The 15,956-nt window shown below is 44.8% G+C and overlaps 1 protein-coding gene across 5 annotated transcripts in view; it reads left to right on the top strand.

Moving 5' to 3' along the window:
- gramd1ba (GRAM domain containing 1Ba) overlaps positions 1–15,956 on the top strand; it is a 178,139-nt gene that overhangs the window by 84,975 nt on the left and 77,208 nt on the right. The window contains exon 1 of one of the 5 annotated variants that reach the window (XM_052529651.1): positions 1,937–2,523. The exons of the other annotated variants lie outside the window; for them this stretch is intronic. Coding sequence (XP_052385611.1) covers positions 2,501–2,523 — 23 coding nt within the window. The 5' untranslated portion in view covers positions 1,937–2,500. Of the gene's footprint in view, positions 1–1,936; positions 2,524–15,956 lie in introns of those variants that run through there. 5 annotated transcript variants of the gene reach the window in all.

Below are 15,956 nucleotides of genomic sequence, written 5' to 3'. Positions count from 1 at the left end.
CAAAGTCTCCCCCTCTCTTCACTGCTGTCTAAAAATAGTAAGAATAATACTTTAGTGATACCAGGGCTAAATGCAACACTGGTCAGATGTAGAAGGTACATTGTAGTGATACATCCTTGTCTGAGTACCAGTGTAAAGTTTTTTGGGGACATTCACGTCATCAATATGTTGCTACTGGATGTACTGAGAAGCTATTCAAATGCAGTCAAAAAGCATTTTTCAATGTTAAATGAATCCAAATCGATTATGAATGTGTAAAAAATACAATCATTTTCAAACCCACTTTCTATTGATTGAAGCGCAGTCAAACGTGTGGTGCGGGTTAGTAAGGGGTTACTCGGGGAAGGTTGAAGTTCAAAAGGGGTACTTTCTTTAGGTAACCACTGTGATTAAATGGTAGGCTATAGGCACATCACTGTTGCAGTCCTCTCTGTTACTATACTGTGGAATCGACCAGACTAGAAACACTCATACTGATATTTTATGTGTCTTACCAGATTAGGATGGATTGGTTTGTATTCATGAAACCTGAATATATGTGACACAAGTCATTGGTTTTGAGTGGTTTGAATTCCTGTGTCATCGTTGCACTACCCGTGCGTCTAAGGGGAGGTTTCCATGACAACAGTCCTTGGCCATGTGACACCCAGCCTTGGCCCAAGTGCATTTTGGGTAAGGTGACTCTGCAAAACTTGACTGTAGCAGGAAAGAGAGGGAGAAGGAAAGAGAGAGGAAGGGAGAAAGGGAGACAGCCAGTGTCCACTCCCTCCCTCCATCTCTCTCTCTCCAACTCCCTCTTCAGTCCTTCCCCTTTTCCCTGTTGGCGTGCTGCCAAAATGTGCTGGAGCAGGACGTATAGTGCAGGGAGCAAAGCAAGGCTAATTTTTTGACCCAGAGCTCAACCCAAATGAGGAAGGAGTCTGAAAATGAAATGGGCACTTAAGGCTCCTGTTGATTTAAACAAAAACAGCATATAAATAGTATAGCATATAAATAGCTTCTTTAACTTAGGCACACGTGCTGTAAGAAAATGGCCTGTAGTATTATTATAGACGATACGGGGATTGCATTGTGTGCACCATGTACAAAATACAGCGTGTTTACTTGAACAGGGTAATCATCTCCTTCTCACAGACATTGATTTAAGAAAAGTTACAACATAAATTGTGTCACAGGTGATAATTTTACTCCCCCTGTCTATATAATATGTTAGTTAGTTTGCGTGTGTCATTATGTTAGTTAAATGTTACCCAAGAGGTCCATAAATTACAATAAATTAGAATACTGACTTACAATATCAGTGGCTTAGCAGTATGATTAGGGTTAGCAGGGTGGTTAGGGTTAGCAGTGTGGTTCGGGTTAAGCATTAAGATTAGCATTGTGGTTAAGGTTAGGCTTATGATCAGATTTGATCGTTTGTGGCTTTGCCAGCTAGTGACCACTCTGCAGTTTTCCCTCCAGGGCAAGAATGATGACAAAATATGCCAACCTGTGACAATGAATGTGACTTGACCAAAGAGAAAATTTGAAGTTGGAAATACGGAAATTGACTCAGCCACAGGCACATACAAGCACACACATATACAAAACAGTACAATTAGGTTTCCCTCATTTTCATTTACACACACATTATCTTTCTCTCTCAAATCCACATCAACACACACACACACACACACGCAGTGTGCTCCATCTATCCCACATTAAGAGATTAGAGAGCCAGCTGCTAGGACTGACGGATACTGGAGTTTGTGGCCACACACACACTGTAATCCCCTCCGAGGGTCTGACTCTAACAGACATTAGAGAGTGTGTGTGTGAAATAGAGAGGGAAAAGGTACCTTTAGGTTGGCGCCACTGTACTGTTCTGTTGGGGGGAGGAGCTAAGGTCATAGAGAGAAAGAGGGGGCTCGCTGGATTGGATGTGAGAGGAACGGAGCATGCCCAATAGGTCTCTCAGCCCTGCAAGCGGCTCAGCTCTTGCTTTCATCTGCAGAGCGAGAGAGAGAGTAAGTGAGTCTACTGCATATGGGAGAGTTTGCATGTGAGCAGCTGCCACCACCGTACACACACACACACACACACACACACACACACACACACACACACACACACACACACACACACACACACACACACACACACACACACACACACACACACACACACACACACACACACACTCAAACTCTCATCCACAAACACACACAGATGAGGCTGAAAGTGTTTGGGACAGGCAGCAGGAAAGGACAGCTTTATCAGCACTAGTGTTAGCATTGTAGCATTTTGAGCTAGCTGGCTCCTCTTCTCCTTCCTCCGTTTCTCTGTGAGCCAGGGCAAGCTCCTCTCTTTCTCCCCCTCACATGGGCCCTGCGGACAGACCTAGGGCCCCGGGACTACCCCTCCTGTTGCCACTCAACATGGCAAGGAATGACTGGCCGTCCGAGTGGGGAGACCTCGCTATGGGCATTGGACAGCAACGCTTCTGCTCACCGCTGCACTAATGAAGGGCTTCAAGCTCGCCTGGTAAGACTAATATCTGTCTTTATTGGGAGACACTGATGATCGGGGTAGGAGGAAGATGATGAGGGTTAGGAGTAGGAGTAGCCGAGTGCTTCCCTGCCCTGACCTGCTATTTCCTCGATCCTTCCCTTCCTTCGTCTTCTCTCTCTTTCTTTCACACCATCTGTCCATTCCTGGCATCAAGGATGGGAGATTTTTACTGAGCCCTTTATAATATGGCAGCCTTGAAGAGAGCATCATATTCCTCTCCTCTCATTGGTTCGTGTCTCCTCTCATCAGACTCTTCTAGTTTCTTTTCCCTGTATTTTTTCTCAGTTATCCTCATCTCTCCTGTCCTTGTTTCTCATTTCCTCTCCCCAGTTCTCCTTGGTTTTCATTGGTTCTGCTCAGTTCTCCTCTCCTCTTCTATTCTCCTCGATTAACCTCTGTTTCCAGTGTTTGTGAATGCGTCTCCCTCCTGCCTCTGTCATATATTGTTATTGCTGGCCGCCACTGATTGTTACACTAGGGAGTGAGGGAGAGAGAGAACGCTAGCCTGATACCATCATTGAAGCCATTTGTGGTGAGGGGCATTGTATAAACCAAAGTCATCAGCGATTGGATTGTTTCTAACCAATCAGAGTACCAAAGCCAATTACGAATTTTCGAATTTACCCACGTGTGTTCTGGCTCTGGCCCAACCCATCGGGTTCTGTACCAATTAGACGGCCCTGAACGTGTTTGCATTCGGTGAAGGGTTGGGGAGGTTCTCTGATCCAGACTCATTGCGGAGATGAACTAACGTCCGTGGGCGTGGTATAGCATTTGGCCGTAGCAGGGAGTCTGGTTAGCCAGGCAAAGAGAACACAACAGTAACACCACTGTCAGAGTGGCATTCTGAGCAATCTTTTTCTCCCACAGTGTCCCGAAGTCTCTCCACTTAATTGTAGATATCCGTGCCTCAATCCTCCTTTCCCCTCGTTGCTTCCTCAGAATCTGAGGATGTGCGTTTGTTTTGAATACCCCAAAATCAAATCAAATTGTATTTGTCACATGCTTCATAAACAACAGGTGTAGATTAACAGTGAAATACTTATTTATGGACCTTCCCAACAATGCAGAGAGAAAAATTAAATAAAAATGATAACACAAGGAATAAATACACAATGAATAACGATACCTTGGCTAAATACACAGGGTACAAGTACCGAGTCGATGTGCAGGGGTACGAGGTAATTGAGGTAGATATGTACGTAGAGGTAGGGATAAAGTGACTTGGCAACAGGATAGATGATGAGCAGTAGCAGCAGCATATGTGATGAGTCAAAATAGTTAGTGCAAAGGGGGGTCAATGCAGATGGTTAACCAAATATCTACCAGGACTATTTAGCAGTCTTATGACTTATGGTAGAAGCTGTTCAGGGTCCTGTTGGTTCCAGACTTGATGCATCAGTACCGCTTGCCATGCAGCCACAGAGAGAACAGTTGACGTGTGGGTGTACATGTATTTGTGAATTTCCTTGCACTAGTGTGTACACTGTATGATGTGCATGTGTGCACATGGTCACATCTGAAATTATTGTCAGCATTGATAAAGATGAGCAAAAATGACTGTATAAAATGAATGATACAAATACTGAACTATATTGTATGCTCCAAACATTTTGACATTTACCTTATTTTATACTAATACAATTGCTCAGAGAAAGATTTTGTTTAACCAGTAATACTTTTTTTCCTTCATACAGAATCTTTCCAGATCTTTGATATCCTTTGTCTGTGCTTATAGACTGCCCTCTTCAATTCAAACCACAGGTTTTCAATGGGGTTCAATGGGGTTCAAGTCCGGAGATGGAAATGGCCATTGCAAAATGTTGAGTTTGTGGTCAATTAACCCTTTTTTTGTGCTTGGGGTTATTGTCTTGCTGCCAGATATACTTGCAGCCAAGTTAAAGATGCACAAATATCGTACCCCCCCATAAAACCTACCCCCCCCCCATTATTGTAATGTTTACGAGGTCAGCATGTCCTGGGGGTATGGTGTTTGTGTCTGAAACTTTCTCACTCACCATTATTCACAAATCATTCAAGATTTTCCATAATCATTGTAGCATCCACATTCATGCAGAAGTGTTTAGAAACATATTCCATTCTTATTTTCAGTAAAAGTGACTCCAAAATGACATGTTATTTATAATTTCTATTGCGCGCAAAATAATCTGAAACAAAACCAAAACGAGCAGCAAATGCAACCAACAAATTTGTAGAGTCACAAACTTGATATAGTCATTGCATCGTATGAATATGGGACCAAATACTTGTTTAATACACATAAGGGAATGTATCCCAATACTTTTGGTCCCCTTACATGGGGGGTACTATGTACAAAAAGTGCAGTAATTTCTAAACGGTTCATTAATCGTATATTAATGGGTCTGCTTAGAACCGTACATTTTGACGATGTGCACGCATGCACACACACTCCACATTCCCTAAAATGGGAAGCCTAGGGAAGTTCCATGGCAGACATCAGCTAAAGATGGGTCAGAACCCGGTGTAAATCAGTGACGCCTCACAAAAATTCAAACCAACCAAATGCCTTACTTGGACGGAGTTACAAAGCTGTTCACCAGATGAGTGCTGTGGGAGCAACAGTGTGTGAGGATAAAAAACAAGCATTGGTGACAAAACATTTTTACAGCACACTGGTTCACACAGCATTTCTGTCATTTCGAAATGAGCTAAAGCTGATGGCCTAATTGACGTAATTTGAGTCAATTGTAGGTGTGGATGTATTTCAAGGCCTACCTTTGAACTTAGTGGGAAAATGGGAAGATCAAAAGAATTAAGCCAAGACCTCGTGTTAAGCCAAGAATTGTAGACTTCCACAAGTCTGGTTCATCCTTGGGAGCAATTTCCAAATGCCTGAAGGTACCACGTTCACCTGTACAAACAATAGTATGTAAGTATAAACACCATGGGATCACGCAGCCGTCATACCACTCAGGAAGAAGACGTGTTCCGTCTCCTAGAGATGAACATACTTTGGTGCGAAAAGTGCACATCAATCTCAGAACAACAGCAAAGGACCTTGTGAAGATGCTGGAGGAAACCGGTACAAAATTATCGATATCCACTGTTAAACGAGTCCTATATAGACATAACCTGAAAGGCCGCTCAGAAAGGAAGAAGAAGATACTTCCGGCGCCGACTGAGATGGCCGCCTCGCTTCGCGTTCCTAGGAAACTATGCAGTTTTTTGTTTTTTTACGTGTTATTTCTTACATTAGTACCCCAGGTCATCTTAGGTTTCATTACATACAGTCGAGAAGAACTACTGAATATAAGATCAGCGTCAACTCACCATCAGTACGACCAAGAATATGTTTTCCGCGACGCGGATCCTGTGTTCTGCCTTACAAACAGGACAACGGAATGGATCGCATGCAGCGACCCAAGGAAACGACTCCGAAAAAGAGGGAAACGAGGCGGTGTTCTGGTCAGACTCCGAAAAAGGGCACATCGCGCACCACTCCCCAGCATTCTTCTTGCCAATGTCCAGTCTCTTGACAACAAGGTTGACGAAATCCGAGCAAGGGTAGCATTCCAGAGGGACAGCAGAGACTGCAACGTTCTCTGCTTCACGGAAACATGGCTTACTGGGAAGACGCTATCCGATGCGGTGCAGCCAACGGGTTTCTCCACGCATCGCGCCGACAGAAACAAACATCTTTCTGGTAAGAAGAGTGGCGGGGGCGTATGCCTCATGACTAACGAGACATGGTGTGATGAAGGAAACATACAGGAACTCAAATCCTTCTGTTCACCTGATTTAGAATTCCTCACAATCAAATGTAGACAGCATTATCTTCCAAGAGAATTCTCTTCGATTATAATCACAGCCGTATATATCCCCCCCCCAAGCAGACACATCGATGGCTCTGAACGAACTTTATTAAACTCTTTGCAAACTGGAAACCATTTATCCGGAGGCTGCATTCATTGTAGCTGGGGATTTTAACAAAGCTAATCTGAAAACAAGACTCCCTAAATTTTATCAGCATATCGATTGCGCAACCAGGGGTGGTAAAACCTTGGATCATTGTTACTCTAACTTCCGCGACGCATATAAGGCCCTGCCCCGCCCCCCTTTCGGAAAAGCTGACCAGGACTCCATTTTGCTGATCCCTGCCTACAGGCAGAAACTAAAACAAGAGGCTCCCACGCTGAGGTCTGTCCAACGCTGGTCCGACCAAGCTGACTCCACACTCCAAGACTGCTTCCATCACGTGGACTGGGACATGTTTCGTATTGCGTCAGATGAAAATATTGACGAATACGCTGATTCGGTGTGCGTGTTCATTAGAACATGAGTCGAAGATGTCGTTCCCACAGCAACGATAAAAACATTCCCAAACCAGAAACCGTGGATTGATGGCAGCATTCGCGTGAAACCACTGCTTTTAATCAGGGCAAGGTGTCTGGTAACATGTCCGAATACAAACAGTGCAGCTATTCCCTCCGCAAGGCTATTAAACAAGCTAAGCGTCAGTACAGAGACAAAGTGGAATCTCAATTCAATGGCTCAGACACAAGAGGCATGTGGCAGGGTCTACAGTCAATCACGGACTACAAGAAGAAACCCAGCCCAGTCACGGACCAGGATGTCTTGCTCCCAGGCAGACTAAATAACTTTTTTGCCCGCTTTGAGGACAATACAGTGCCACTGACACGGCCTGCAACGAAAACATGCGGTCTCTCCTTCACTGCAGCCGAGGTGAGTAAGACATTTAAACGTGTTAACCCTCGCAAGGCTGCAGGCCCAGACTGCATTCCCAGCCACGCCCTCAGAGCATGCGCAGACCAGCTGGCCGGTGTGTTTACGGACATATTCAATCAATCCCTATACCAGTCTGCTGTTCCCACATGCTTCAAGAGGGCCACCATTGTTCCTGTTCCCAAGAAAGCTAAGGTAACTGAGCTAAACGACTACCGCCCCGTAGCACTCACTTCCGTCATCATGAAGTGCTTTGAGAGACTAGTCAAGGACCATATCACCTCCACCCTATCTGTCACCCTAGACCCACTCCAATTTGCTTACCGCCCAAATAGGTCGACAGACGATGCAATCTCAACCACACTGCCCTAACCCACCTGGACATGAGGAATACCTATGTGAGAATGCTGTTCATCGACTATAGCTCGGCATTCAACACCATAGTACCCTCCAAGCTCGTCATCAAGCTCGAGACCCTGGGTCTCGACCCCGCCCTGTGCAACTGGGTACTGGACTTCCTGACGGGCCGCCCCCAGGTGGTGAGGGTAGGCAACAACATCTCCTCCCCGCTGATCCTCAACACGGGGGCCCCACAAGGGTGCGTTCTGAGCCCTCTCCTGTACTCCCTGTTCACCCACGACTGCGTGGCCACGCACGCCTCCAACTCAATCATCAAGTTTGCGGACGACACAACAGTGGTAGGCTTGATTACCAACAAAGACGAGACGGCCTACAGGGAGGAGGTGAGGGCCCTCGGAGTGTGGTGTCAGGAAAATAACCTCACACTCAACATCAACAAAACTAAGGAGATGATTGTGGACTTCAGGAAACAGCAGATGGAACACCCCCCTATCCACATCGATGGAACAGTAGTGGAGAGGGTAGCAAGTTTTAAGTTCCTCGGCATACAAACAGCAAGCAATGCAGGTGTAGAAGCACAGTGGCTAGGAAAAACTCCCTAGAAAGGCCAAAACCTAGGAAGAAACCTAGAGAGGAACCAGGCTATGTGGGGTGGCCAGTCCTCTTCTGGCTGTGCCGGGTGGAGATTATAACAGAACATGGCCAAGATGTTTAAATGTTCATAAATGACCAGCATGGTCGAATAATAATAAGGTAGAACAGTTGAAACTGGAGCAGCAGCACAGTCAGGTGGACTGGGGACAGCAAGGAGTCATCATGTCAGGTCGTCCTGGGGCACGGTCCTTGGGCTCAGGTCCTCCGAGAGAGAGAAAGAAAGAGAGAATTAGAGAGAGCATATGTGGGGTGGCCAGTCCTCTTCTGGCTGTGCCGGGTGGAGATTATAACAGAACATGGCCAAGATGTTCAAATGTTCATAAATGACCAGCATGGTCAAATAATAGTAAGGCAGAACAGTTGAAACTGGAGCAGCAGCATGGCCAGGTGGACTGGGGACAGCAAGGAGTCATCATGTCAGGTAGTCCTGGGACATGGTCCTAGGGCTCAGGTCAGTTGAAACTGGAGCAGCAGCATGGCCAGTTGGACTGGGGACAGCAAGGAGTCATCATGTCAGGTAGTCCTGGGGCAGGGTCCTAGTGCTCAGGTCCTCCGAGAGAGAGAAAGAAAGAAGGAGAGAATTAGAGAACGCACACTTAGATTCACACAGGACACCGAATAGGACAGGAGAAGTACTCCAGATATAACAAACTGACCCTAGCCCCCCGACACAAACTACTGCAGCATAAATACTGGAGGCTGAGACAGGAGGGGTCAGGAGACACTGTGGCCCCATCCGAGGACACCCCCGGACAGGGCCAAACAGGAAGGATATAACCCCACCCACTTTGCCAAAGCACAGCCCCCACACCACTAGAGGGATATCTTCAACCACCAACTTACCATCCTGAGACAAGGCTGAGTATAGCCCACAAAGATCTCCGCCACGGCACAACCCAAGGGGGTTGTCCAACCCAGACAGGATGACCACAACAGTGAATCAACCCCCTGCAGGGACGGCATGAGAGAGCCCCAGTAAGCCAGTGACTCAGCCCCTGTAATAGGGTTAGAGGCAGAGAATCCCAGTGGAAAGAGGGGAACCGACCAGGCAGAGACAGCAAGGGCGGTTCGTTGCTCCAGAGCCTTTCCGTTCACCTTCCCACTCCTGGGCCAGACTACACTCAATCATATGACCCACTGAAGAGATGAGTCTTCAGTAAAGACTTAAAGGTTGAGACCGAGTTTGCGTCTCTGACATGGGTAGGCAGACCGTTCCATAAAAATGGAGCTCTATAGGAGAAATCCCTGCCTCCAGCTGTTTGCTTAGAAATTCTAGGGACAATTAGGAGGCCTGCGTCTTGTGACCGTAGCGTACGTGTAGGTATGTACGGCAGGACCAAATCAGAGAGATAGGTAGGAGCAAGCCCATGTAATGCTTTGTAGGTAAGCAGTAAAACCTTGAAATCAGCCCACCAGCTCTGTCAGGAGGAATGGGCCTGGAATGGTAGCCTTCCCTTATTGTGGGAAGGCTACCCAAAACGTTTGACCCAAGTTCAACAATTTGAAGGCTATGCTACCAAATACTAATTGAGTGTATGTTTACTTCTGACCCAGTGGAAATGTGATGAAAGACATAAAAGCTGAACTAAATCATTCTCTCTACTATTATTCTGACATTTCACATTAAAACAAAGTAGTCATCCTAACTTACCTGAGACAGGGAATTTTTACCAGGATAAAATGTCAGGAATTGTGAAATACGGAGTTTAAATGTATTTGGCTAAGGTGTATGTAAACTTCTGACTTCAACTGTATATTCTCCTTTTTTTACTCTCAAATTGAAAATCATGCAAGACTACAAATCCCTGCAAGCTCCTGCATGTCATCTCTAGCTGACACCTTTGCTAACAGGTATTGTCAATTTAAAACGTGCACAAGACCGTTCACAGAATTGTCAATTTAAAGAAATATATCCAATTTATTCATGACTAAATTTAGCTAACATTAGATTGTTAATCCAGAGATTCTTACCTTTGCCTCGATTCGGCAGTCTCTTCCAGATCATCATGGTGTTTTGTAGTTCTTTATCATTATCTGCTAATTACCATTTCATTTTTGTGGTAAATAGAAACGAATATATTGTTGAAAGTCACCTTGTCCTAGAGAGATATACACATGCACACCAGGGTAAGCCTACACAAAACACAGCCTTTTTTTAAGTGCATCTAAAATTCCCTATGGGAGAAATTAGTAGTGGGAAAACGATTGGAACCATTTCCCTGTTTGACCACTAGGTTTTATGGGCATTATGAATCATACTGCGGTACTCTATTGTCACCAGCACAAGGTGCACCTGTGTTATGATCATGTTGTTTAATCAGCTTCTTGATATGCCGCACCTGTCAGGTGGATGGATCATCTTGGCAAAGGAGAAATGCTCACTAAAAGGGATGTAAATAAATTTGTGCACAACAGTTTTGAGAAATACGTTTTTTGTGCGTATGGAAAATGTCTGGGATCTCTTATTTCAGCTCCTGAAACATGACCAATACTACATGTTTTATTTATATTTTTGTTCAGTGTACATTGTCTATTGGTATAATATTAAATTGAGAACAAATAGCTCAACATGTGAACAATGTGTGAAAATAAGCTATTCTCTGCTTCAGATACCCTTAAGGCCAGTAATGCCCTCAAACTGTAGGTCTATGGCTGCATTGGCAATGCATGCCATATGATAAGCTGCTAAATGGATTCACATACCGAAGCTGATATACTGAGAGAGAGTGACAATCAAATAAAACAGATTTGAGATCTTACAACTAGACAAAAAGGAAATGTTAATTTGAGAATACAATCTGGAGGCGAAAGAAACGCACACCTGTTTAGGCGAGGTGCTGGATGGTGAAGTAGAACACCTTTTTAGGCGACGTGCTGGAAGGCGAAGTAGAACACCTGTTTAGGCGAGGTGCTGGATGGCGAAGTAGAACACCTGTTTAGGCGAGGTGCTGGATGGCGAAGTAGAACACCTTTTTAGGCGAGGTGCTGGATGGCGAAGTAGAACACCTGTTTAGGCGAGGTGCTGGATGGCGAAGTAGAACACCTTTTTAGGCGACGTGCTGGATGGCGAAGTAGAACACCTGTTTAGGCGAGGTGCTGGATGGCGAAGTAGAACACCTGTTTAGGCGAGGTGCTGGATGGCGAAGTAGAACACCTGTTTAGGTGAGGTGCTGGATGGCGAAGTAGAACACCTGTTTAGGCGAGGTGCTGGATGGCGAAGTAGAACACCTGTTTAGGCGAGGTGCTGGATGGCGAAGTAGAACACCTGTTTAGGTGAGGTGCTGGATGGCGAAGTAGAACACCTGTTTAGGCGAGGTGCTGGATGGCGAAGTAGAACACCTGTTTAGGTGAGGTGCTGGATGGCGAAGTAGAACACCTGTTTAGGTGAGGTGCTGGATGGCGGAGTAGAACACCTGTTTAGGTGAGGTGCTGGATGGCGAAGTAGAACACCTGTTTAGGCGAGGTGCTGGATGGCGAAGTAGAACACCTGTTTAGGCGAGGTGCTGGATGGCGAAGTAGAACACCTGTTTAGGTGAGGTGCTGGATGGCGAAGTAGAACACCTGTTTAGGAGAGGTGCTGGATGGCGAAGTAGAACACCTGTTTAGGCGAGGTGCTGGATGGCGAAGTAGAACACCTGTTTAGGCGAGGTGCTGGATGGCGAAGTAGAACACCTGTTTAGGCGAGGTGCTGGATGGCGAAGTAGAACACCTGTTTAGGCGAGGTGCTGGATGGCGAAGTAGAACACCTGTTTAGGCGAGGTGCTGGAAGGCGAAGTAGAACACCTGTTTAGGCGAGGTGCTGGATGGCGAAGTAGAACACCTGTTTAGGCGAGGTGCTGGATGGCGAAGTAGAACACCTGTTTAGGCGAGGTGCTGGATGGCGAAGTAGAACACCTGTTTAGGCGAGGTGCTGGATGGCGAAGTAGAACACCTGTTTAGGCGAGGTGCTGGATGGCGAAGTAGAACACCTGTTTAGGCGAGGTGCTGGATGGCGAAGTAGAACACCTGTTTAGGCGAGGTGCTGGATGGCGAAGTAGAACACCTGTTTAGGCGAGGTGCTGGATGGCGAAGTAGAACACCTGTTTAGGCGAGGTGCTGGATGGCGAAGTAGAACACCTGTTTAGGCGAGGTGCTGGATGGTGAAGTAGAACACCTGTTTAGGCGAGGTGCTGGATGGTGAAGTAGAACACCTGTTTAGGCGAGGTGCTGGATGGCGAAGTAGAACACCTGTTTAGGCGAGGTGCTGGATGGCGAAGTAGAAGACCTGTTTAGGCGAGGTGCTGGATGGCGAAGTAGAAGACCTGTTTAGGCGAGGTGCTGGATGGCGAAGTAGAAGACCTGTTTAGGCGAGGTGCTGGATGGTGAAGTAGAACACCTGTTTAGGCGAGGTGCTGGATAGCGAAGTAGAACAAAATTAAAGGAGAGCCGCACACTCTAGGAGCTCAGATGCAATAATTGAATAACCCAATATCCAACGTTTTGACAGACCTCATCAGTGTATAATGACAAACACTGCGGGTCACAGGTTTATATAGTGTCAAAGGACACACACAGGTGTCTGTAATCATGGTCGGGTGTGGTCTGATATCGTTGGTTATTTCTCAGATTTAAAAAATACTAAAAACATGAATCAGAGCATACGATCATAGATACAATTTGGCTATATAGGCCTACCAACATTTACAATGAATAGCAACATAACAATGATGACAAGAATGGCTTCAGATCAAAGTCCACGTTGAGACCAAAGGGACTTAGGGTCTTTAAATTAAAGATCCAGGCAGCCTCTTGTTTTAACAATAAATTGTCGAGGTCACCCCCTCTCCTCGGGAGAGTGACATGTTTGATGCCGATATAACATAGGGATGAAATCGAGTGGTTTCCTTCCAAAAAGTGGGCCACACTGGGTATGTCAAGTTTTTGCACCTAATGGTGCTCCGAGATTCGTACTTTTAATTTGCGCTTTGTTTTACCCACAGAATTTTTACCACAAGGACAAGTTATAAGATACATAACTGCCTTAGTGGAGCACGTGACCTTTGGGGAAACAGATCCCAATCAAAGGTGTTATCACTTCTTGAAATGTAACATCCAATCAAAATCTTGCTGGTCCGCTGGCTCCCAGCATTCAAACTGTTTTTTTCAATACAACATTCTCTAGACCTCCAAGGGAGGCGTGACACGATGTGATTTTGGAGGTTTGGCAACTTGAGACTATTTGTCTACCAATCAGTTCAGAGCCGTTTGACCTTGTTGTGTTGGCTCTGCTGTGTGGTCATCGAATAGAATTGATAGGACAAGAGACAGAGGGGTCATTGAACAGATGTCAGCTGTTTGCTGTCTAAAAATGGCACTGCATGGATTTTTCTCTGTGTGTGCATGTTTTTGTCAACTGACAAGGCATGTAGGCCAACATTCCAACATATTGTTAGTCCTGTTTTTTTGTCTACAATGTAGCAACTTGATTCTTCTATTGGTCTTAAAGCCAATGTTATACTGAATCCTGGACTATAAAATGATTCTTCAAAAGGAGCTTGCTTTTAAGTCCAGGAGTAGGCTTAATCCGGGTCTGGGAAACTGTCCCTTGACAGTTATATATATATGTTAAATTACTGAGGGTATCGCCATCAATATTACCTATTCCATATCTAGATTGCTTTTCTATCTAGGTATGGAATAATACCTTTTCTGTCAGATGTTTTTTTTTTCACTGCCATAACAATCCTTGATTGAAACGTTACAATACTTCACTCTTAGCCTTGTTGTCCTCTTTGTGTCTCTCTGATTTAATCAACCTCCTGCAGGGAAGCAGAGAAGACACAGATATGTTTATCTATTTGGGATGTGCATCTTTCCCTTTTAAGACAATTCGATACGCATCTAGGTACATGGGCCCCGATATGATACAGGAACGATGTGTTTTGTTTGAAACGATTCTGTGCGATTCGGTTTGATTAGAGAACGAATCGATGCGGTTCGATGCGATTGAATGCACTAACATTCTTGCATAAACACATTAATTTTCTATTCCAAATTTCAATTGGCTGCTGATGGAGCTCATGAGCTAGGCTTCTGAGCTGGATCTACTGCGCTGACGTGTGTGTGTGTGTGTGTGTGTGTGTGTGTGTGTGTGTGTGTGTGTGTGTGTGTGTGTGTGTGTGTGTGTGTGCGTGCGTGTGTCAACATTCTCTGATGTGTGGAACTCCAACCATCTTTGTGGTACCATTTGAAAGTTTACATTTGAATTGTGTTCCCATTTTAGTTCAGTTATCAGCAAAAAACAAATATTAAATAGCGTCTAAGCTACAAAATATGCACATATTTAAAAAATCAAGTTCATGCATGTGTAAATAATTGAATATTTAAAAAAATATATAGATATACTTTGAGCACCTCTATCTCCTTTGGCATCCGGGTCCAAAAAGTCATTTTCAGCCATTTCTTCCATGGGAAAACATATGGAAAGTTTTGTTTAAATCCTACGGGATGCTGTCAAAAGGTATTGAATTCATATGAATTTACCCTGTAAAATAATAATGGAGAACCTCTGTTTATGAACTTGCTTTATTACAGTGATTCTCCCAGGGTAACGTCAAAGAAATGATGGCTTGGTGTTTTCTAAAATGGCAGACGAGCCCAACTACCACCGGGAGAAGAATCTGTGTGTACCCCAGACACTTTATCTTCTACAAGTAAAGTCATCACACAGTTCACTATATCACAGCTAAAGTAGAGAGCGTATGTCTGTCTGCCTTGAAAACCTCCCCATCTACATTATAAAGGCTACATCTTCACAGCTCACGATTGGCTACATTTTGGCTCACTCAGCAGTTAGGTGCTCTCGGATATGACGATTTGGTTCAGTGTGCTGTGCGCTGAGGTCTGATTGGTTGCTTTTGGCTCAGGCCACATAGTGCTATGTGCAATCAGCAGAATAGTCCCGTGGGGATTCATATTCAGCGTTACTCAACAGAAAACAGTCTCTACAAGGCACAGTGAATGGTTGGTAATGTGGAAGCTGAAGCTATGCACTTTGAATGAAGCAATATGTGTGCCATATTTTATTTTTTATGCTCCAGTACAGAATGAAGTATAACACATCTCTTTGTGCTTCTGTAGGCTTTCATAATGTTTTCCCTTGGCTTTTTTATTTTCAAAAAAGTCAAAAGAACTTGCATTGTGAATGTGATGAAAAGACAACAGAATTAGCTGGAGATGTATTCCTCATTTTAATGTTGAGGCCCTTTGAAATGATACTTGATCACGTATGTAATTAAATTAACTTGTTTAGAGTTGATGTAATGAGCTGACATAAGCATGCGAAGGAAATGTATATTCACAGATGACCGCGCAAATTGGAGAATATCGATTGGGAATGTGTTGGGAACTTGTTTTTCCCCAGGGAACACAGGCTTAGAATCGCTGCAGGGTCATTATCATTAGGCACCAGTCCGAAGAAAGTGGACTGAACGGGGAGGGACTTGTCCAATAAGAAATGCTTGATTTCGTTTTCTGTTACAAAACATTATTAAATTGTTTCTATTGCGGGCCCTAATGAGTCCTATGCCCTGTCCAAAAACTTGTAAACTGCAGCTCTCCTTCCTTCCTGCAATTATTAAGACTTGAACAGGGTCGTAGAGTGGTAGGTGTAGTATGGCACTTGTCAG

Source organism: Oncorhynchus keta, chromosome 11 (genome assembly GCF_023373465.1).
Source record: "Oncorhynchus keta strain PuntledgeMale-10-30-2019 chromosome 11, Oket_V2, whole genome shotgun sequence".
Taxonomy (NCBI): Eukaryota; Metazoa; Chordata; class Actinopteri; order Salmoniformes; family Salmonidae; genus Oncorhynchus; species Oncorhynchus keta.
The sequence above is the reverse complement of the archived record's forward strand: the minus strand, read 5'-3'. Positions and strand labels throughout refer to the sequence as shown.